We start from the raw sequence: 23,690 nt of genomic DNA, 5'->3' as shown, positions 1-23,690 counted from the left end.
ATAACGTGGATGTATCTTACATACCAAGTGTTGAGTAAAAAAAACTCAGAGTAATCACTGTGTGATTTCCTCTAGACAACATTCAAAACCAGCCCAACTAGGGGGTCCTGGGTGGCTCAGAGGTTTAGCACCTGCTTTCGGCCCAGGACGTGATCTTGAAGTCCCGGGATCAAGTCCCACATCAGGTTCCCTGCATGGAGCCTGCTTCTCCCTCTGCCTGTATCTCTGCCTCTGTCTCTCATGAATAAAAAAATAAAATCTTACAAAAAACAAGAAAAAACAAACAAACAAACAAACAAAAAAAAACCCAAAACCAGCCCAACCAGGATAGTTGTTGCCCTCTGGAGGAAAGGAGATAGGATAGTGGGAGCTTCTGGGTATCAGCTGCACAGGACAATTCTTTTTGTTAAAATTTACTGAATATTCATGATTTATATTTTTTATATGTACATTATATTTAAATAAAAAACTTTAAGAAAAAAGATGAGCTCATCACACGTTTTAGTCTCATCATACATTCAATGATCCTTTTCTTTAAAATTCACTAAAGAAAAGCTTATTTCTGTGAGAAAGTAAAAAAGAGAAAAACATCCTATTTCTATTCTAAATGCTATTTTTACGAACTCTCGTTTCATTGGCATGGTTTCCCTAAAAGAATAGTTGTATCTGAATCTGCTGTAAGTTCCCTCTTAGTCCAGTGTCATGGGGTAGTGTCACAGTAACACTTTGGAATCAGAGCCCAGCACAATCCCCGGCTCCATCAGGCAGCAAGGCTGTGTAGTCCCTATTATGCACTGGTTCTTCACTTTACAGTTGGTGGGTGACTGGCCTAGCATGCAAATACTTGTCCTCACCAGGATATAATTTAGGGAAAAAGGCAGAAAAATCTCTCTTATCTTTTATTAGCTAAACGCAGATGTTGGAGCTAAGAGTTCTTTGTGAACAGTTACTACAAGATGCCGCTGCTTAATATCAGCCAGAACTAAGCATCAAGTAGCCACAAGTGAACTTCCCCCATAAACATTTATCCCAGTAGTTTAAGGAATAAATTTTAAAAATAAGCACTGTTTCTGAAAAAAATCACTTTGTGATCTTCAACTGTTAAGCATTTGTATCTTTTGAAAGCTTAATTGTTTTTTTTAAAGATTTATTTATTTATTCTTTATGAGAGACACAGAGAGAGAGAGGCAGAGACACAGGAGGAGGGAGAAGCAGGCTCTATGCTGGGAGTCTGACGTGGGACTTGATTCCAGGACTCCAGGATCGCACCCTGGGCCAAAGGCAGGCGCCAAACCACTGAGCCACCCAGGGATCCCCGAAAGCTTAATTTTGAAGAAAATTCAGTATCATACAGAGAATCTAAGATCTGCTCAATTGGACAGGCAGAAAGACTCCTAAGACTCTATTTGCAAACATCATTTAGATCAAGTGGCAAGTCTGATGGCAGTCCTATTTCCACAGCTGTAATTTAACAGTCGCATGTGTGAAGTGAATGTTCCCAATTGAAGTAGACCAAGCCCCAGTTTTGGGTAAAGTCAGGAAAAATTAATACCTAAAACATATTTTGGGTTATGAACTAAAAGATCCATGTTGATAAATACAAGTTGTCAGATCATAGTTTTTTCAGTCATGGCCTTCTCAGGTAAACATGCCTGAATATTTCTATGAGCAGATCTAGAAAAACTGTCATTTGAGGAAGTTAGCTGTTATTATTCATGTTGTTATTCAGGCGTTCCCTGGCTTGCAAGGGTCTGTCTTACCTTAGTTCATTTCTATGTGCCTTGGCCAGAGATTTTGCATCCCATACCAGAAAGCACAAACTTGGGCTCTCCTAAACACCTGGTACATTACAACAGAGTAATTATGAAAATCTTATAGGGGGATCCCTGGGTGGCTAGGTTTGGCACCTCCCTTTGGCCCAGGGCATGGTCCTGGGGTCTTAGGGTCGAGTCCCCAATCAGGCTCCCTGCATGGAGCCTGCTTCTCCCTTTGCTTGTGTTGTGTATCTGCCCCTCTCTGTGTGTCTCTCACGAATAAATAAATAAAATCTTAAAAAAAAAAATCCTATAGGATGAGTGTTACTAGAGCAACGTAATACACAGCACACACCCCTACACATGAATGAAGGAAAGTAACATGGTGGGGAGAAAAGCTGAAATTAAAAGTCTGTTTTATATTTTCATGATGTTGGTAGGTAGGTTTTTGGTTTTGGTGTTTTTTTGCGGGGGGGAAGATAGTTAAGTTTGAAAGGGCTGTGAGATCAACTTTCAAAGTGGTTAAAATGTGGTGGTTAGTTGCCAGCTTTAACGGGATCCCATGAGCTAAAGATAGGACAATCTGAGCATCAAAAACAATAATGTCCACAACAGACTGAAACACATAAAATATACAAAACTATGTAAGTTCACAATACTAGAAACATATACACACAAGAGAAAAAAAACTCCTTAGTGGCCACGTTTGGTGTAGGCAGTGGTTAGTAACTCATTATTCAGGTAACCAATAAGAGAAAGGATGAAGCCTTTATTCACTCTTCCCTGTAAGGAACTCATTTTCAGAATAACTGAACAACTGATCAAGGTTTTTTGTTTGACTGCTTTTTAATAAACGAATCCCTGCTAATAAATAAAGAACAAATAGAAATAAATGCAGAAGGAAAAAAAAAATCATTGGAGATATCTCACCACTTTGCAATGCCTGATGAAAGAGCTGATCTATGAAGCAATTCTCTTAGGCAGGTAAAACCCCTGAAGTCTGATGGGGAACTCTGTAATGGATAGATCGGCCCTACCACCGCTACAGACTCTGACCAACCTTAATGTCACCAAGAGAGACAACTGAAATTACAGTAAAAAAGCCAGCAACCACAAGTGAACCTGAACACCTGGTACATATCCAGAGAAAGCCTCTGGTTTATGTAAGATGTGTGGGGGAGAGAGAAGTGGGGAGAACATGTGGAATGACACCATGTACTTTACGGGCACATTTGGGCACAGTCACAGGTGAAAACTCTAGTTTCTTCAACACATGAATGGAGGGGAGGTGAACTGTTAACACATTAAAACAGGTTTAAGAGAACTATCAGCAAATGCAGTGTGTGTAGCTTATCTGAACACCGGTCCAAACAAATGAAATGCTCAAGGACATTTAACTAATGGCACTAGAAATTATGGTTACTTTTGGTGGATATGACAATAAATAGCAGTTATGTTAAATAATAAGATTTCCAGTGTTTAGAGATATAATTTGAAGTTTATATCTCTTGCTCCAGAGTGAGGAGGAATAGATAAAATATTGGTAATTCTGAAGCTGTATAATAGGTACATACTATTCCCATAGGGGGATTCTTACACTATTCTACTTTTGCCTCTGGTAGATAATTTCTTCTAACAAAAAGTGAAAAATGGCAGGAAGGTGATGGGTGTTGATGCTGGGTCATAAGAGTTCACTGCACTATTATTTTTGGGTGTGTCTATTTTAAAAAACAACAACAACAACAACAACAACAACCTGTAAGTTAAAAAAAAAAAAGTGTAGACAATCCAAGGATGAATTTTTAAGGAACGCTGGGATATATTGGCTACTTGGAGGCTGACCAACCTAAGAAAAGGCATCACAGGGCAGCCCCAGTGGCGCAGCGGTTTAGCGCCGCCTTCAGCCTGGGGTGTGATCCTGGAGACTCGGGATCGAGTCCCACATCGGGGTCCCTGCATGGAGCCCGCTTCTCCCTCTGCCTGTGTCTCTGCCTCACTTTCTGTCTCTGTGTCTCTATGAATAAATAAATAAAATCTTTAAAAAAAGAAAGAAAAGAAAAGAAAAGAAAAGAAAAGAAAAGAAAAGAAAAGAAAAGAAAAGAAAAGAAAAGAAAGAAAAGAAAAGAAAAGGCATCACATCAGGAACAGAACATGGCTACCATTATGTGGTGACGGCTGTACAACCAGATCTCACTTGCCTACAATTACCTGGGTGACAATGGGCATCCTAGTCATAATCTTAGTCCCAAATCCACCAATGGTATGGTTAGCTCCTCTAATACTGTGCCACAGGGCTGACTCCAGCCTCATCTGTGAGCAGAGCTTGCCTCTCACCTGGCTGCGGTGGATGAGGTGGTGGCATCTGGTGGTGCATCAGAGGGTAGGGAGGGGGCTGCTGATGAGGCATCATGCCAGGGTGCCCTGCTGCTCCGAGTGGTGCCAGGCTAGGTCCTCCTGAGTGCTGGTGTGCCTGCTGAGGGTTCTGCCCATGCTGCTGCTGTTCCATTTGCTGTCGGGCTCGCAATTCGGCGTATTTCAGCTGTTCCATGTGGAAGTTCTGGCGTTCAGTGAGCAGCTGCTGCCTCTGTTGTTCTAACTGTTAAGAAAAGGAAGGGGAAGAGAAATGACACCAAGAGAGGTTCTCAGGAATGGGTGTCACCCAGGACATCTACCTCTACCAAAGATACATGGCCACCTTGCCTCCTGCAAGATCTACAGTGAGAAAAGGCATTGTTTCTCAAGTAGCATATTTCCACTTAGACACCAGTTACCAAGATCAAGGTCTTTTCTGTATTATGCACAAGGTCTGCCTTTCCTGTAACCTTCACCCAGTGGGGTTACTGTCCTCTGAGCTCACTCAGTACACATGGAATCCTCTCTGTCTGGCAGGTCTTCAGATACATAAAAATAGATTTCAGGACTGCCAAGGTAAAAACCTCTTTTCTCCTTTTAAGAGTCTCTCAACTGCTAAAATTTAAAGTCCACACAACTTTCCCAGGTGTCCTCTTCTGGATGTGATTCTTTGGATACTATTTTAGAGCTGAGACAGAGTTAAAGCCCCTGGATGAGCAGACATGGCCTTAGTTGCAAATACGCACATTTTTCTATGTGGAGCTTTGGCAGTGCCACCGTAAATCTTAGCTTTCAAGTACCCAAAATTATACTGGGTGACACATTCACAGAATATTTTAGATGCCTAAATAAAGATTTGCATGAATCTTGGTTTGAAGAATATAAGTATTTCAATATTCGAGATAATCTTTCTGGGACCCAAATTAAAATAAAGAGAAATAAGTTATTATATGTGCCAGGAAATCCAGAAACCATATGTCTGACAGTAGTTCAGAGGAGGAAGCCCACCTTAAATGCTATCAAAATTAATTTAATTCAGGCCTGAAAAAAAAAAATCACCTTGAACATGAAGGAAAATAAAAATCTAGCCTCTGGAAGTAAGAAGTATAAAGATTATAAGGAGGGTTAAAAGATTTCTATCTTTTCAATATTGTTTGATCCTACCATTTTCAATGGCAACATCTGAGTTACTGTGAGACATTTTTAAAGCTTTTCTGTCCAAGACAGCAGATACAAGCCACACTTGAAATGTGGCTAATCTGAAGTGGAATGTGTTATAAGTATAAAATACACACTGAATTCTGAGAGGACTTAGTATGAAAAAAATTAATTTTTCATATTGATTACATGATCAAATAATATTCTGTATATACTAAGTTAAATAAACATTATAATTTCACCTTTTTAAATGTCGCTACCAGAAAATATAAAATTACATATATGGCTTACACTGTATTTCTGTTGGATAACACTATACCAAGGTATTTAATAGATTTAAAAATTATAACACTTTAGCTTTTAGGAGCAGCCAATTCTACAGATATATACTGCATACTATCACCAGCAAAAACTGGTTGGAATATGCACGAGAGTTGGCCTAAGAATATGGGCTCTCAGCAAAGGGCTGCCTGAGAAGACCCTGTAGAACCAAGTGAGAAGCATTACAGATTATCATGAACAGTGACTAGGGAATGGTCATGAACGGACAGGGTGCAGGACAGGCCACAGACAGAGTGATGAAAACAGGCATGACCAGGGATCCCTGGGTGGCGCAGCAGTTTGGCGCCTGCCTTTGGCCCAGGGCGCGATCCTGGAGACCCGGGATCGAATCCCACATCGGGCTCCCAGTGCATGGAGCCTGCTTCTCCCTCTGCCTATGTCTCTGCCTCTCTCTCTGTGACTATCATAAATAAATAAATAAAAAAAAATTAAAAAAAAGAAAACAGGCATGACCAGGTGAGGAGGAGGGGGAGTGGAGAGAATAGATGATAAAGCTTATGTCTCAGGCTGGTTAGCTAGCTGGCAGACAGTTTCCAAGGGAGGAGGAGATCTTCTGAAACAAATGATTCTGTGAGTGGTTGAGGCATCAGGAGGGAGTGCAGCGGGGTGGTCTGGGCTCTTCATTTTCTGAGGAGGGGGACTTGAAGAGGCTAAAGCCTGGCCGGGTTTCCCTCCTCCTTGTTTGTATAATGAGTGGGGAATTGCAAGATGTAAAAAGCAAGAGAGTTCTCTGGAAGTCCAGCTCTGCAAGAAGATATTTAATTAGTGAGTAAGAGGCAGACTGATTTAAAAAAGGGATCTAAAAACTCTGACTACAGGTCTTAGGATTTGCTTTCTTCTAACTATTCTTTCTAGGAAATTTCAGACTCTGCTGAGGTTAAACGTAAGAGGTTGCCAGAAAAGAACCTCTTATCTATGTTTTGGTCAAGCCACTACTGGTCTAGATGGTTTGGCTGAAGTCCTACAGTTATGTAAGAACTATAATTTAGGTCAAGATCTATTTTATAAAGAAGCTGAACCGTTACTGGAAGAGATATTTTGTCTCTGAAGGGAAATGTTAGTCTTTGCATTACCTGTCTCAGTGGTTTCGGTTTTTTTTTTTTTTTTTTAATTTATTTATGATAGTCAGAGAGAGAGAGAGAGAGAGAGAGAGAGAGGCAGAGACACACAGGCAGAGGGAGAAGCAGGCTCCACGCACCGGGAGCCTGACGTGGGACTCGATCCCGGGTCTCCAGGATCGCACTCTGGGCCAAAGGCAGGCGGCCAAACCGCTGCACCACCCAGGGATCCCTTCGTTTTGTTTTTAAACCAAACCAGTCCTTCTTTTGGAACTGACCTTACTCTCAAGGTATTAACCTCAGACAGAAAAATCTGCCCAATTTTCCATGTCTACCAAATGTACTAATCTTCATTATTCTATTTTTTCCTTGAGCTTCACGTCAGTTCAAAACATAGAACGTAATTAAAAGAAAGTAATTAGAAAAATTAAATCAGATGATTAAACTCTCTCTCCCCCTCTCCTGAAAGAGAATGCAGTTTAAACTAAAGCTCCAACATGGACTAAAAAGGTCCTGTGGGGTATGTGCGATGCCCAGACAGCAGGCTACAACTTGGCTCCAAGAAGGCCATCTCTACTCTGCAGCACACTAAGCAGAGCTGCTGGACACATCTTGGCCTCATCACCCAACAGACATACCTCTCTCATTGTGGGTACCTTATTGTTACTATGTTCAACTAAAGACTGCATTCACTTCTTGACAATCAGAGACCATGTAAACTGGCAGTTTTTGAGGAGAGTTTGACCGTACTGACCAAATTTTAAATGTAGTAACCAGTGATTCTATATCCGGGAATCTGTCCTAGAAAACGACGTATGTGTGTCTAGGGATAGCCTTTAAGTGCTGTTTTTGACATACAGCTGAGATACACTGAGATAAAAAAGCAAACTGTAGCAACATTTATTACATAATCCTAATTAAAAAACAAACTTTGTACATGTTATATATACACAGTGAAAATATCCTAGAAGACCCCAAACTATTAGGTGATTATTCTTAGAAATGAAATTGAGGGTAAGAGAGACTTTTTAATTTATTAATTTCTTTCTTTATTGACAACTTTTTCACCACACATATTTTTGTTAAAAAACAAGCCACTAGGGTGACTGGTGGCTCAGTTGGTTAAGTGTCTGCTTTTAGCTCAGGTCATGATCCTAAGGTCCTGCGATGGAGAAGAGCATCAGGCTCCCTGCTCCTTCTGTCCCCTTCCCCACTATTTGTGCTCACTCTCTTTCTAATAAAGAAATAAAAAAATTTTTTAAAGATTTTATTCATTTATTCATGAGAGATACAGAGAGAGAGGAGAGACATAGGCAGAGGCAGAAGCAGACTCCCTGCAGGGAGCCGAACGCGGGACTCAATCCTAGGACCCTGGGATCACAACCTGAGCCAAAGGCAGACACTTAACCACTGAGCCACTCAGGTGACCGTAAATAAATAAAACCTTAAAAACACACACACAAAACAAAAAACCACACACACACAAAACATACATACACATACACGCCCCAACAACACTAAAAGCACCCAAGTCAGTCATCATATGCTATATGATTTTTCTCTTCTCCATTTTCCATTTCCTAGAACTGTAGACAAAGTCCCAACAGCTAAAGCTGTTTATGTGTTGTACATTCATATAAACAGGATGTTAATGAATCTGTTCATTTTCTCTCATGGCTCCAATCGGGCTCTAGGGCACCTGGTTCCACACAAAGCTGCCTATAGCCCCACTCTGAAGGCATATCCCACCGCATTCAAACTCTGCCTTCCTCTCCCCCTTCACTGCTACACTGTGTGTGCACAAAACAGCCAGAGTTCAAGTGCAACCTGAGCACAAGAGAGCACTTTTCTGCAGAACACCATATGCAGACACAGCTGCAATGTGCAGCCAAAGCTCACACAAAGCTCTTCTCCCAATTTAATGTGCACAGAGCAGGGAGGAGGGGAGAAAAGAGTAAAAGTCCATCTACACTGCCAGGGCCCGAAATATCAGCCAAGACTTGAAGACTCTGACTACCTGGCCTCAGAATTAAGTAAATCATCATACCTTCCTTTGAAATGTTTGGCATCAGTGACCAGACCCACAATGTCTCTTCTTTCTATACCAGGTGAATAGCACATATCAGTCAAGAGAGCAGGTTTCCGACATGGGTCACATTGGGTACTGGAGCCACTTGGAGAGAACTGGGGGGTATGGGCTCTGTCTAAAGCATTCCCATTTGTATTACAAATAAGTAATTTCATGCCAATGAAAATGGATCTGTAGGGACACGTGGGTGGCTCAGTGGTTGCTGCCTTCAGCCCAGGGCATGATCCTGAGATCCAGGATCGAGTCCCGCATCGGGCTCCCTGCATGAAGCCTGCTTCTCCCTCTGCCTATGTCTCTGCCTCTCTCTGTCTCTCATGAATAAATAAATAAAATCTTGAAAAAAAAGAAAAAAAGAAAAAAGAAAAAAAAGTAAATGGATCTGTGAGCTGATCTAGTGGACTAAATGCTCTGTATCTGCAGATCACTTGACTAGGTGTATACTCGCAACTCTGAGATTAAGGCCTGAGCTGAGATCAAAAGTCAGATGCTTAACTAGCTGAGCCACATAGGTGCTCCCATATCGGATTCTTAAAGTCTAAGAAAAGATTTTTGACCTCTATTACTATATAAATAAAACTAAATGTTTAATTCAAAAACAGTACGTCTTAGAGCTATTGCTTGTAGGTAAAGATGACCAGAAATGCACCTTAAAGTGAATCAAAGCGATGTGGTGGGCAGAGGAATACCAGGCACCGAGTACAAGGCTCTGCTCCTGACTGAGACCTTCTAGTCTCAACTTTCTTAAGTGGTCATAGAGGGGATGGTAAAACCTCGCATATCTCAGAGTCTCTTGGTTATAATGAAATGAGAATGGCTCAGTTCTTTATAGGTTAGGAAATGTTAGATAAAAAACCAGATTTGACACTAGGCTCTTTCACTTACGAACTGTGACTGGAGATATATAATGAACCCTGTCCAAGCTCCAGTCTCTTCATCCCTAAGAAGGGTCAACAAAGATGTGGCATTGTATGTATCAGCATCACTGCTGCATTCTTGTCCAAGGAGATTCAAAGTAATCAGTATTTTCTTGCTCATACACATTTTGAGAGATTAAATGAGAAAATTGGGATCCCTGGGTGGCGCAGCGGTTTGGCGCCTGCCTTTGGCCCAGGGCGCAATCCTGGAGACCCGGGATCGAATCCCACATCGGGCTCCCGGTGCATGGAGCCTGCTTCTCCCTCGCCTGTGTCTCTGCCTCTCACTCTCTCTCTGTGACTATCATAAGTAAATAAAAATTAAAAAAAAAAAAAAAAAAAGAATTGTTTAAAAACAAACAAACAAACAAATAAATGAGAAAATCTATATAAAGTGGTTTAACACAGTGGCTGGTCCAATAAATGATTATAAAGCCAACAAAGGTTTACAAATATAGAAAATATATAATTACTGATTACTGGTGTGCCTAAAGAAAAGGAGGCATGGATGGGGGATCCCTAGGTGGCTCAGCAGTTTGGTTCCTGCCTTTGGCCCAGGGCGCGATCCTGGAGTCCCGGGATCGAGTCCCGTGTCAGGCTCCCGGCATGGAGCCTGCTTCTCCTTCCTCCTGTGTCTCTGCCTCTCTCTTTCTATCTATGATGAATGAATGAATGAATAAATAAATAAATAAATAAATAAATAAATAAATAAATCTTAAAAAAAGAAAAAAAGAAAAGGAGGCATGGAAATATTTACCGAACACCTACTATATGTTCAAGGCACCATGCAAAGCACATGCCATACTTCTTTAACTCCCATAATAGTCCCGCATGGAAATCACAGGTAGGAAAGTAGCCATGGCTTTGCCTGCCACAGGAAAGATAGGATAGCAATGCCTGGTGGAGAAAAAGAGGTTTGCCTTCAGTGTGCACAATGTGAATGGGAGCCATTTTGAATTTTGCAGAATTCTCTGCTTCTGAGAGTGAGCCTCCAAGCTGGCCTCAACACACTCACTTCCTAGTATTTACATCTTACCCCTTCCTGAATCCTGTCTACCCTCCAACTTAGTCCCAGAACCAGAGTTGGTCAGGGTGACTAAGAGAACACAACAGAAGTAAAGGGATGGGACTTCCAAGTTGAGGTTACAAGAAGACAGTGTGGCTTCCACCTGGATGCTCTTTCATGTTCTTGCTCTCTTTACTCATTCACCCTGGGTAAGTCCCTTCATGAACAGCACCACGAAAATCTCATGTGGTAGGAGCTGGAGCCCCTGCCAACAACCACAGGAGTAAGCTGGGAGATGGGAGCTCCAGTCCTGCTGAATCTCAGGAAGTCTGCAACCTCCTAGGGCCCCATGCCAGAGCCAACTCCCAGAAACCACATGAGACCTGGTTTTCTGTTTTCAAGCACTAAAGCCTTGGGATCATTTTTTTCCATAGCAGTAAATAACTAACACAGCTGTGTTCCTGATGGTCAGTGGCTAAGGCTAGGGACAATACCAGACCAAGGGTTTCCCTGTCCCAAATGCTGACTGAGAGAAGGAGGGCTGGCCACCAAGAGATTTGATCAGAGCAACCTTATGTGGCAGAGAGAGTCAACAGAAATGTGTTCTCATTATACTCAGACACTGGCCACTAAAAGGTTTTATGTGCTCTGATTAGAATATAACAAAAAAAAGATTCAAATAAGAAAAACACAGTGTAGCTCTGTAATTTGAGATATTTATTACAAATCCACAGCACAAGAGAAACTGTGAAGGGCCAAGAGAAGTGCAGCTATCACACTCTGCCTCTGGGACTCAGTGCAAGAAATGGGAAGGGGCAGAGGGCGGTGCTGATCTAGGAGATAGTTTCCTTGAGGGTTTAAAGAGTGGGAGATACGCAGGTTCAACCTCTAAAAAGAAAGTGACTTTGAGCTAAGAGCCCCCTGAGAATCCAGACATTGTTCTCTAAGCACCCAGTTAAAGAGTTCTGCCCATTTTCCAGGCTTATACATCAGTTCTGCTTTATGAGTAACAGTAAGGCATCTGGTTGCCAGTGGATATGACACAACTATCATGTGAATCCTGCATGTGTCAATAATCCACTGTATTATAACCCTGTTGCCCTGAGTCCACACAAAAAAAATTCATAAATGAATTTTACCACCCTCTCCCTTTCCACCCTCCTCTTTCTGTTCCCATAGGAGCACTAAACACACACACTGTGCCATCTTTTGTTTTACTTGACTGTCTTCCCCATTCAACTGAAGGGTGGGCTTTCCCATTTCTCTAGCTTCTCATGCTGATGCTGGCATACATTCATTCAATATTCACTGCAACCAGGGCCCATGATGTGCCAGTTCTGTGTTTACAAAGACACTCGATCAATTCTGCGCTCAAAGGGCATATTCTCTGGTACAGGAGATGAACATGTGAATCAGTAAATACAACACAGTGTAAATGCTCTGTTAGGCTGCCACAGCAGCAGATGGGGTAGGCAAGTCACCAGAGGGGCAGGGCTGAAAGATGCAGGAAGACGAAGTGGCCTTGCTGGTACAGGAGCAGAATGTAAATAGGTGGCACAGAGAATGAGGCCACAAGGAAAGCCTAAACGTGGCATGGCATGGCATGGCATGGCTAATACATAGAGGGTGACGGAGATGAGACTGGGGTGGCCAAGAGCTCCTACGGAAGGAGAGAGCCAGTGATGTGAGGGATACTTACGGGCTCAGGGAACTAGGGGTGGGATAGGGAAGGGAATGGGTAGAGAGTTCATGAAGCAGCCTCACTGTCCACCAGGGCCAGAATGCCTCCTGAAGTGGTAGAGACACTCGTAGGACAAAATGAAAATGGGCTATTTTGTGATACTTACTGGGCTACTCATCCTGAGGAATCTAATTGAATCCAATGTCAAGCTCCCTGCTCAGTGGAAGTCTGTTTCTCCCTCTCCTTCTAGCCCTCCCCCTCCTTGTACTGCTCCCTCTCAAATAAGTAAATAAAATATTAAAAAAGAAAGAAAGTTACCAATTCCTCTTCTAGTCAACTCATTAAAAAAACTTCTCCAAAAACTACCTTGAGGGGCACCTGGGTGGCTCAGTGGTTGAGCGTCTGCCTTGGGTTCAGGTTGAAATCTGGGGTCCTGGGATTAAGTCCTGTGTCAGGCTCCCAGTAGGGAGCCTGCTTCTCCCTCTGCCTATGTCTCTGCCTCTCTCTGTGTCTCTCATGAATAAACAAAAATTACCTTGAATAATCAACTGCTCTTCTGCCTCTATGTTTCTTACTTTTTGTTGCTTCTGTCCTCAGTTTTGGCATTTTTCAGAATTCTCTTGACCCTGTTTGGGCCTCATCCGTCTATCACAAGTGTCTAGCCCCTCCCATGCTGCTTAGAAGTTCAGCAAAGGCCTAGCTCCACCTGCCATTCATCATGCAGGAAGGGGAGGAAGACTAAGGTCACGGTTGGACCAGGGGAGGGTGTGGTTAAAAGGAGTCCCATAAACAAGACTCCTAACTCAAGATGAGATTAACTCCTACTTACTGAAGAAGACTGGAAATCAAGAAAATTCCTGAATCAGGTCTATATGAATTCTACTTTACTGGCTACAAGTAAGATATAAAAGAAGGCTGAGATCTAACTTTTGGAGAGGGAAGAATTTTATACCATGATGCATCTGGAAAGCTGAGACGTGTAAATGCTGAAGTTTAATTCATTAGTTTTAGAATGAGAACAGTGTTCCTTCTGCTTATCATCAATGACTGATAATCCCTTTGAAAGGGCAAACACAGGAAAAAGGACTAAGAGAGTAAGCTACCATTCATTTTATCTAATTTTTAGTTTATGAAAGGTGATCAGCATTTAATTGTCAGAAAGCCACTATAAACTTCCTCTTACTTACAGCCTCCTTTTCTCTGTCCATGATAGTTTCCAGCTCCTCAAAATGTCGAAGTTTGATCTCCAGTTTCTTCATCTGTGTCTCAACCAGGAGGGCCACTAGAGATTTGATCTTTCTCTCTTCCACAGCAGCCAGGTGCTAAGTATAAAAGATCATTCAAATTATTTAGGAGAACATTTGTTTAAAATACAGTAACAAAATACTGAAGTTGCTATTCAAAGTAGGGATTATCTAATTAAGAATGGTGCCCTAGATGACCTTTGTATGTCTCTACCAAACATTTATTTCAATCTAAAATGACCGTTGCTGAATTTCTGGTCCCTATGGGTATACATAACCCTTTTAACAGGGTTGTATTGTTATATTATATATATTATATATATTAATATATATATTATATATTGTACATAATATATAGTTATTGTTACATATAATAATGTATACATTGTTATACATAATACATATATTGTTATTGTTATGTAATATTGTTATATTATATATTGTATTTTATATATATATATATATATATAGTTATTGTTATGTTTAACAATACAACCCTCCCATGGTAAACTACTCTTCTCAAAAAGAGCACATCAGGAAGGGTTGGTTTAATCAGGGCCCTGATGGGCAAAGAGGAGGACACAAGTAGCCATCTGCCACCCAATTACCTTATACCCTCACCCCTCTACTCTATGTCTCCCCTCACTATCCTTCCCTTCTTAGGAACTGTCCAGGGACAGCAAAGCAGTGGCTTCCCCCACCCCCCCCACCCAACACTCAGATGTAAAGCCTCTGCTTTCTCTCTAGTGAGTGGAACTGTGGGGGGAAAGGAAAGGAGGGGGTGAAAAATATTCCACCTCTAAGTTTGAGGAGAGGATCTGGAGCAAGAGAAACAAATACACTACAGGGTAAGAAGGTACTCTGGAAGAATGTGCTAGTTGCCTGCCACAGGACAGAGGATGAGCCCTATTCATAATTCTTGCCTACTCTGCAGCACACAGAGGAAGGTACCACATTACACAAAGAAGACGAGGGGCTCGTATTTCACTGCAACTACCTAGATCTGGCAGGGGTCAATCCCACCCTCCCTAGACACCATCCCAAGAGCTACACCAACAAACTTCCAACACCATTCTTCATTCCCTTTCATTATATCTGCTGAATATATGTGCCTATTTTTCTTCTATACAAGTGAGAAGTAACATGAAGCAGTGGTCTTACCAATCTGTTTCAGAGAATCTAGAAGGAGCTAACATGCAGGAGCATTTAATATAGGCTTTTGGGAGCTAAATTAATAGACAACACTTAAATGAGCGTCTTATTTTTCACTCTTTTACAGTTAGAAAAGAGAAATGTAGTTTTATTCAATAGAGATCCATCTACAAGATACAAAAGTATAAGCAAAAGGTGACAATAAGCAGGTTTTATGAATGAATCTATAGCTGTTCATGATGCATTTGCCTAACTATACTTTGAGCTATGTATCAGTAACAAGGGTTTTTTTGAGAATTATCCAGGAAGTTGAGGACATCTCCATGTATTATTAGATCAACATGCCAAAATATTTCCTCTGAAACCTGAAAATCAAGAATTTTCAAATAGAAAGGACCATCAAATAATAGAATAAAAACTAAAAAAATACCCAGCAAGGAGTAACTCTGGAAATTTAAGACCATGAAACACAGAACAAAAGCAAATAGGAACAATGGAACAAGACTGGCAAGATGTGATAACCAAAGCTGGTGGTGTATACACAGAGAGTCATTATACTATTTGGTCTATTTCTATATATGTTCTAATAGTTCTATAATAAAGTTTAAAAAGGGGGTGGTGGCTAGGTCAACATATAGTGCCATGACAACTGGATATCCATAGGCAAAATGAATTTGGACTCTATCTCATATCATGTACAAAAATTAACTCAGTAGGTCAAAGGTAACAGCTAACACTAAAGAATTCTGAAAAGAGTGGCACCTGGGTGGCTCAGTCGGTTAAGGATCTGACTCGAGTTTTGGCTTAGGTCATGATCTCAGGGTCGTGAGATTGCTGCATGGAACCTGCGTAAGATTCTCTCTCCCTCTGCCTCTCCCACTCATGTGCTCTCTTAAAAAAAAAAAAAAAAAAAAAATCTGAAAAGAAAAAAGCAGGAGTAAATCTAAATGATCTTGGGGGTGAAGCAAAAGATTTCTTAGATATGATACCAAAAGGGAAAATTGAGAAGTTGGGATTCATCAAATTAAAAACATCTCTGAAAAAAAAAAAAAATAAATAAAAAAAATAAAAAAAAAAAAAATAAAAAATAAAAACATCTCTGCTTCAAAGAACCCCATCAAGAAGTTCTGTAAAAACACAGCTCACAGGGACACCTGGGTGGCTCTGTGGTTAAGCATCTGCCTTCAGCTCAGGTAGTAATCCTGGAGTACTGGGATTGAGTCCCATTATCGGGCTCCCTGCATGGAGCCTGCTTCTCCCTATCTGTGTATCTGCCTCTCTCTGTCTCTCATGAATAAACAAACAAAACCTTAAAAAAACAAAACAAAACAAAAAAACCACAGCTCACAGACTTGTGAGAAAGTATTTGTAAATCATATGTGTGATGAAAGACTTGTGCCCAGTATATACAAAGAGCTCTTGTAACTCATGCCTTCACTCATCACAGATGAAGTGATGCTGGTTGAGGTATGGGGGAATTCAAATACAAACTGGTCAACATCTCAGACACTTGGTAAATATGGAAGATGCAGAGAGATGGAAAGCTAAGGAGTTGGGTTCAAGGAAAAACAGAAATTCCTGCAAACTCCCTTTTGAAGTGATAAAAATTGCTTCAAAATTCCAATCTTAGATTCTGCAAAGTCACACCCAAGATCAGGGGTGGTCCTGGAGAAGAATGACCAAATTGCCATCTAGCTTTAACTCAGCCCCTGCCCCTTCTCATTCTGTTAACACCACAGAGGAAGGCTGAGTTGTAGAGACAGAAACATCATCACCTGGGCATCTACATCTTATGTATATATATAAAATACTTTTTTCTTTTTATTCGGAGAACAAATTTTTATACATAGTTGGCATTCAATCAAAACAGCTGATCCACAGATGGCACAGACATTGGACTTAGCAGGCTCATGAATATTAAAGTATATTAAGATCACTATGTTTAAGAAAATATTGGAAAATATGGATAAAGAGAATTTCAATATACTCAGAATTTATATACGAATCAATATACTTGATTGAAATTGGGACTACAATATATGATAACTGAGGGGATCCCTGGATGGCTCAGTGGTTTAGTGCCTGCCTTCGGCCCAGGGTGTGATCCTGGAGTCCTGGGATCAAGTCCCACATCAGGCTCCCTGCATGGAGCCTGCTTCTCTCTCTGCCTTTGTCTCTGCAACTCTCTCTCTCTCATGAATAAATAAATAAAATCTTAAAAAAAAAAAATATATATATATATATGATAACTGAAATAGTAATTCAAATATTAGGTTTAAAAGCAGAAGACTAATGAACCGAGAGGTCAACAAAAAATATTCAAATTGTAACAGAAAGAAAAAGAATGGGAAAAAAACAAAAACAAACCCAGAACCAAGCATAAGAAACGTGAGAAAGAGCAAAAGGCATTAACGTTTCTGTAGATGGGATCACAGGAGAGGACAGAAAATGAGGTAGAAGCCACATAGAGAACACGTGAATAACATATGAATTTGAGCTGTGAAAGCCCATTTATACATGTCTTTTCTCTTCCTTATTATTTTCTTAACATTTTTTCTCTAGCATAGTTTATTGTAAGAATACAGTATATGATACATAAAATGTACAACATACATGTTAGTGTTTGTTAATGATTAAGTCTTCTGGTCAACAGCAGGCTATTAGTAGTTAAGTTTTTGGGGGAGTCAGACACTTAACCAACTGAGTCACCCAGGCGCCCTGAACCATAGTTATTTTATTTTATTTATTTATTTTTGAACCATAGTTATTTTAAAATGAAAGTGGGAGGGGTGCCTGCATGGCTCAGTCAATCGGTTAAGCATCTGACTTCAGCTCAGGTCATAATCTCAAAGTCCTGGGATCAAGCCCCTTCCTGCTCAGCAGAGAGCCTACTTCTCTCTCTCTTTCCCCCCAATCCCTCAATCAATCAAATAAAGAAAAATCTTAAAAAAAAAAAAAAAAAAAGTAGAAAGAAAAACATTCTTGTTCAAGGCTACACAACTATCACGTAGCAGAAAAGGGACTTAAAACCTGTTTAAAGACTCTTCAATGTGACATAACAAGGTCTGAGGTAGAAGAGTTAGTGACTAGGTGTCTGTCTAGGCAAACGCTATTTTGCTACTTTATGCATTAAGCATGGTTTAAGTAAGCTGAAATTTTAAACAGGATGATCCTGGGTGCTGGGATTGAGCCCTGAGTTGGGCTACCCACTCAGCCAGGAGCCTGCTTCTCCCTCTCCCTCTGCCATTCCCCCTGCTTGTGTCCTCTCGCTCTCTGTCAAATAAAATTTTTTTTAAAGAATTTTATTTACTTATTCATGAGAGACACAGAGAGAGAGAGAGAGGCAGAGACACAGGCAGAGGGAGAAGCAGGCTCCATGCAGGCAGCCTGACGTGGGACTCGATCCCTCCAGGATCACACCCCGGGGTTCAAGCAGTGCTAAACTGCTGCGCCACTGGGGCTGCCCAAATTTTTTTTTTTTTTTTTTTTAAAGGAAGGTGACACATATGCAGACTTGGAGGAGTTAACTGGATTATATGCTTCCTTCTTTCTTCTGCTCTGTACTTTTTGATTCTTAAAAATTAGAAATTTAAATCATGGACATGCTAAGAAAATAAAACAAAAACATTTTCTGAAACATTTTCATTAGAATGGGGAATTTTATCAGAGTAATGCTTCTGAATTGGTTGGGAACAGCCAGACTCCCAAATCTGCAGATCTGGGTTTTGGTCTTGGCTCTATGGCTAGTCACCCAACTTTGGGCTTCTCATTAACTTCTGAGGGTTTGTTCCACATCTATGAGATGAAAGAGTTCAAGAATCTCCAAAATCATCTGTGACATTATGTAGGAAACATCTTTGTCGTTAGGGATTAAATATCTACTAAGGCAGTATTCCATCTATAACATAACTTGTGTAAAAATCAAATATGCAAAAGTGGAATAAATTTATGTATTGGGTATGTAAAAGTTTCATTCCAAGACATGATATGAAACTGTATATAATCCCTTATTCGATCTCACTTGATACTGACTCCTTAAGGTTCTATTTCCAGCATTTTATACATGTTCTTTAGTTTAGTTTGATTTTTCTCCTTCATGACTAACTGTATATCTAATGGGTCAATCAGAATGTGAGGTTCAAGATTAGAGGGTTGGTTCCTAAGAGGCAGGAACCATCACACATATCTCTTTGGTACCAAACAAACCTCCCAAGGTAGTCAAGTTCAGCACATAATGGACACTCAGATACTGGTTTAATTAAAACATGGCACTTTCCAGCTTTTAGAATGGCTTTTTTAATACTTAATTTGATTCTTATAATAGTCATCTTGTCAGAAAGGCAGATCAGAAAAGCCTTCCAATTCAAACAAAATGATACAAAAAGGCTCAGAAAATTTTAGTTGCCTCAGGTAAATGGCAGAGCTGGAACTAAAAATTAAAACTTGAAATCCAATGGCCTTTTATAGTTATCTACAAACGCCTATTCAGAACAACTGATATTTTAGTGGGCGCTTTCCCTGGGAATTCTTGGAGGGACTTGTGACGGATTAAAGATGGCCACAAACTCACTGACCTTCCTTCCATGGAGAGGAGGGTCTACATTCCTCCTCCTGAATCAATGAAGGCTCTCTAACTGCCTTACCCAAGAGAGAGCAGTGGTGCCACTCTCCAGTTCCCAGTTTGGGAGCTTCACGTCCTGTCCCATGGAACTTTCCATGTAAGAAGTATGATCAACCTACTACAAAGACCACAGGGAGAGACTGAGACTCTATGAAGAGGGAACAGGACCCAGCCACCCTTGGCAAGGATGAGGACCTGAAGGATCTGTCTCATATCCCCTGGGTGAACCTACCCGAGGAGAGTACCACTACAATTGACTCATGCCACATGAGCCAGTGTTCAGGGCTCCAATTCTGTGCAATCATGAGATATAATATAACAGTTGTTTTGTTTAACTACTAAGCCTTGGTTTGGGAAGATAAATCTGGTATCTAGAAACAGGATGCTGTTTTATCAAAAACCTTCAGTGTTGCTTTGTGTCATGCAGTGGGTGCAGGCTAAAAGGACCTCAAGAAAACCACTGGTGAGAGCTTTAAGACAGAGAGGGAGAGGTTACTGGAGGCTAGAGAGAAGTCAATCTTTATTATACAAACAGCACAAAGTCTGGAAACATTGTCACTTCTAGTAATGTGGACAACAGAAAGGGCCATTAATGAACTTGTGAATCTGGCTGCAGTGATTTTCAGGCAAAACATAAACATTCTTTAAGTATTACAAGTAGCCAGAACGTTCTTGAGTATTACAAGGAACCAAAGAAGAACTATTCAGTTTCCAGGCCATCATTATTGGAAGTCAGCAATCTCCTAGACAACTCAGAGCAAACAGAGCAGGAGTTGAAAAAAGAACTGTTTCTCATCGCTAGTTGCTCCCAGCAAGGGTCTGAAACTACCAAATGGCTTCAGGACAAAGATAAAATCCAGAGCGCTACCAGTTAACTACTACCTCAGAGTTAACAGCACCAGGTGTGCTGTAAGAGCTTCTGAACCAAGTGCATGGTAGGATTTCTAAGAACCATAAGGTTATATCTGCCCCTTGGACCCTCTCTACTAGATAGGAGGATGTCCAAGTATCTTTAAGAACAGGTCTCCTATGTTCTGTATTACCATAAGCTAATGTTTTCCATCAAGTTGGGAGTTTTTAATCAGCCATAATTCCCCCCAACCCTTCCTTTTTTTCCCCTGTCTCTGTCACTCTCTCCTCTCCTTCTGGGACTCTTCTAACAGGTAAAAAAAGCCCCTTAGTAGCAAAACTGGGCTGTGTTTTTAATGGAAAAGAACAAAGACTGAGAGGCAGAATCCAAAGCCCAGAGTTCCAAGTCAAAAGCTGGAGAGAGTTAAGTCACAGAGGGCAGGACTGGGCCCTGGTGAAGACCAGCAGGAGAAACGTGCACCCGACTAGACTTCAAAGTTGCTGTGAACCACGACTGCTCTCTTGGTGCTTCCCATCTTCATATTTCTTGAACGTGAATGCAGTCTTTTTCCACACATCCCACCACTGTTATGTCAGAATTTGTTATGTCAAATTCTTCCAACTGAGAATACCAACATTCAAGGAGCTTCATCTATACATGGACTTGATTTAGAGAAGATCTCAGAATCCTCAGCCTTAGCTTGATATCATAAACATGAAACAATGGAACATTTACTTTTCAACTGGGAGAAATGTAGGTGATTTGTGACCAGAGGGCAGACTGTGGGGGTTTAGGTGGAATGCCTTCCATCTAGAGGTCTGGTCCATGATCCCTGCACCTTGAATCTGGATAGAACTTCTGACTGGTAGAGCTGGGTCGAGGTTATACAGTGCCAGGTTGGAGGCCCAAGCCCCCAAGATGCTGGCAAGTTCCCATTCTCATTGCTCAGGACACTCTTCTTGTAAAGTTACAGGCTTCCATGTAAAAAGTCCAATTACTGTGATACCATCCTAATATGAAGAAGCCTAAGATTACTTTGTAGATTAGCTGTGTGGAGATGGTGATGCCAGCCAGTCCCATGGTACAAGCACCCCGTGAAGGCATCAGACACAGGAGTGAGGTTGCCCCAGGTCCTCCCTCACAGCCCAACCCTGAGCAGACCCAGCCAGTGCCATAGAGCACAGGACTTTTCCAGCTAAGTCTGCCTGAGTTTCTCACTCAAGAAAATGATACAATACAAAGAGAGAGAGAGAGAGAGAGAGAGATACAATACAATACAATAAAGTGATGATGGTCTTCAGCTGCCAGGTTTTATGGTGGTTCCACAGCCATGGGTAACTGGGGCAAAAGCACAGCTGATACTTAGGTTATGGATTCCTAAAGGTCTGATAGCAGTGATGACCAGGGACTTCCCAAGAAGAGCTATAGGGAACACCTCTTTTTTCACATACTGTCTTTATGGAACTTAAGAATGACGAAGTCTGGGAGCGTGCCACAGGTGCACGCTATGTGGAGAAACAACCTAAAAGAGCTTAATAATAACAAAGAGGTAACTTGGCTGTAATAGAGTTGAGGTGAACTTTATATAACAAAATACGGATTTTAGTTAGTAGAACAGGAGTAGATTCTGTTTAGTCATATAAGGATGAAAGTGAATAGGGCTAATTGTAGGCAAAATGATCAAAGAGGTCAATTTTAACTTCTGTCTTCTCTTCACAGGATCAAGTAAAAAGATACAGTTTCAATGATCAATGTGTATTGTGCCAATCAGTTTCAGTCAATACTTAACTGATAAAGCCTTAGGAACATACAATGAAAAAAATTTCCTATCTCAATAAAGAATTTCAGGTAAAAAGGGAGCAAGTAAGAGGTACCACTGAGGGATGAAAAAGAATTTTCCTGTTACTCCAGAACCAACCCTAGTGGTTGGTTCTAGAGGAAACATCTGTAGTCTTAAGAAAATGTGATCTCAGTTATCTTGGAAGAACCCAATCCTATTGCTGCTGAAAAAAGAGAACATATTCTAGTTTGGGGGGTTTCCAGTTTATTCTAGCAATAGTTCTGGACTCTGCCTTCCAGCTAAACCTAAGCACCCAGATGCAAGGGAGGTAGAGCACCTAGCCAATGACGTTCCTTCTCACACCCACACACCACTCTTCAGGTGTGTCAATTCACAGCTTGTCAGTAGGTGCAATGAAGAAATGGATATGCTATGGAAGAGTCCCTCATATGGCAAGGATGGGAAAAGCCAGAAAGCATGCCCACCCTCCCTATGTGTTGTGAAGCTAGATTCAGAACCTATAATTAAGACTCCATGTCAGTGTGACAAACAATTAAAATGTATCAAGGAAAACTCTTAATAACAAAGCTGTTTATAGATACAGAAGAACAAAAAGAGAATAAGAGAAAACTTGGATTGGCTAGATAAGCTGTACTAATTACAGTAATTTCAGTGAATTCCTTACCCTTAATTCCCATGTAGCACAAAGATGATTATGTGTGCTGTGAAATGCATCAGACCCAGCTGTAAGTGACACTGAACAGTTCACGCATGCCAAGTCATGCATCACACGCATGTGTATTACTCACAGATCTGTGGAAAATGCAGCTGTCATGAGAATAAAAGATCTAAGTTCTCAGGTATCAGAAATAAGAGTGAGGATAAGGGAGTGAAAATTCAGTGACCTGGAAGGAAAATGTCTCTAGACTCTTCTAAACCTCCTACAGAATATCTAAGGACCAGGGCAACTCCATAAAAGCAGTAAAGGAATCAAACAGCTGTGGCAAGGTGGTCAGGAGTGCACAGCACACAAACTTCTGTGCCCAAAGCATTCTTAACAGCTACGAGGCCATCATGTTTTCATCAGACATGAAAACATCATGAAGCATCTGTAAAATGTTTATGGAATCTACCATTTTATTTTAGTTCCTTCTCTGGCAACCTCCAGTGAAGCAGACAGAGTGGCAGAAAAGGAAGAAATAATGGAAGGGAGAGAGGAAGAAAAAGATCTCTGTGAGAGGGAAGCGGTTTAGTATAAAGCCCAGCTGGAGACGTCACAGTGGATTCTGTCTATGAGACCTAAAAGCAACAGTTCAGGTCAAACAGACAAGAAATGACCCTTGAGAACTGAGAAGGGTCCTGAGCATGAAAAACTCATGAATTCCACAGTGAAGAGTTTAAAATTTTAGCATGAGAGAGTTAGAGAATTTATTTAAGAAAGTATCATGTTCCTGTTTGGATTTTTAAAGATTTTTCTGCATATTGTATGATTCCATTTACATGAAGTCAAAAAAGCAGAAAGTAACCCATGGTATTAGGAGACAGGCTAGCAGCCACTCCTGGGGCAGGGGTGTGGCAGACACAGTAACTGGAAGGGAATATGAGGAAAGTTCTAAAGGCTGGAAATTTTATGCTGCTTGATGTAGGTGCTGTAGTGCCAAGCCCATAGGTGGGGGCTCAGTCTGCGAA

General features: G+C 41.0%; 1 protein-coding gene across 6 annotated transcripts in view; it reads right to left on the bottom strand.

Moving 5' to 3' along the window:
- Positions 1-23,690, bottom strand: part of SMARCC1 (SWI/SNF related BAF chromatin remodeling complex subunit C1) — a 171,253-nt gene that overhangs the window by 14,690 nt on the left and 132,873 nt on the right. For all 6 annotated transcript variants that reach the window (XM_072786413.1, XM_072786412.1, XM_072786414.1 and 3 more), the window contains 2 exons: positions 13,542-13,676; positions 4,089-4,350 (listed from right to left, as the gene is read on the bottom strand). In XM_072786413.1, coding sequence (XP_072642514.1) covers positions 4,089-4,350; positions 13,542-13,676 — 397 coding nt within the window. The remainder of the gene's footprint in view (positions 1-4,088; positions 4,351-13,541; positions 13,677-23,690) is intronic.

Source organism: Canis lupus, chromosome 19 (assembly GCF_048164855.1).
Source record: "Canis lupus baileyi chromosome 19, mCanLup2.hap1, whole genome shotgun sequence".
Taxonomy (NCBI): domain Eukaryota; kingdom Metazoa; phylum Chordata; class Mammalia; order Carnivora; family Canidae; genus Canis; species Canis lupus.
The sequence above is the reverse complement of the archived record's forward strand: the minus strand, read 5'-3'. Positions and strand labels throughout refer to the sequence as shown.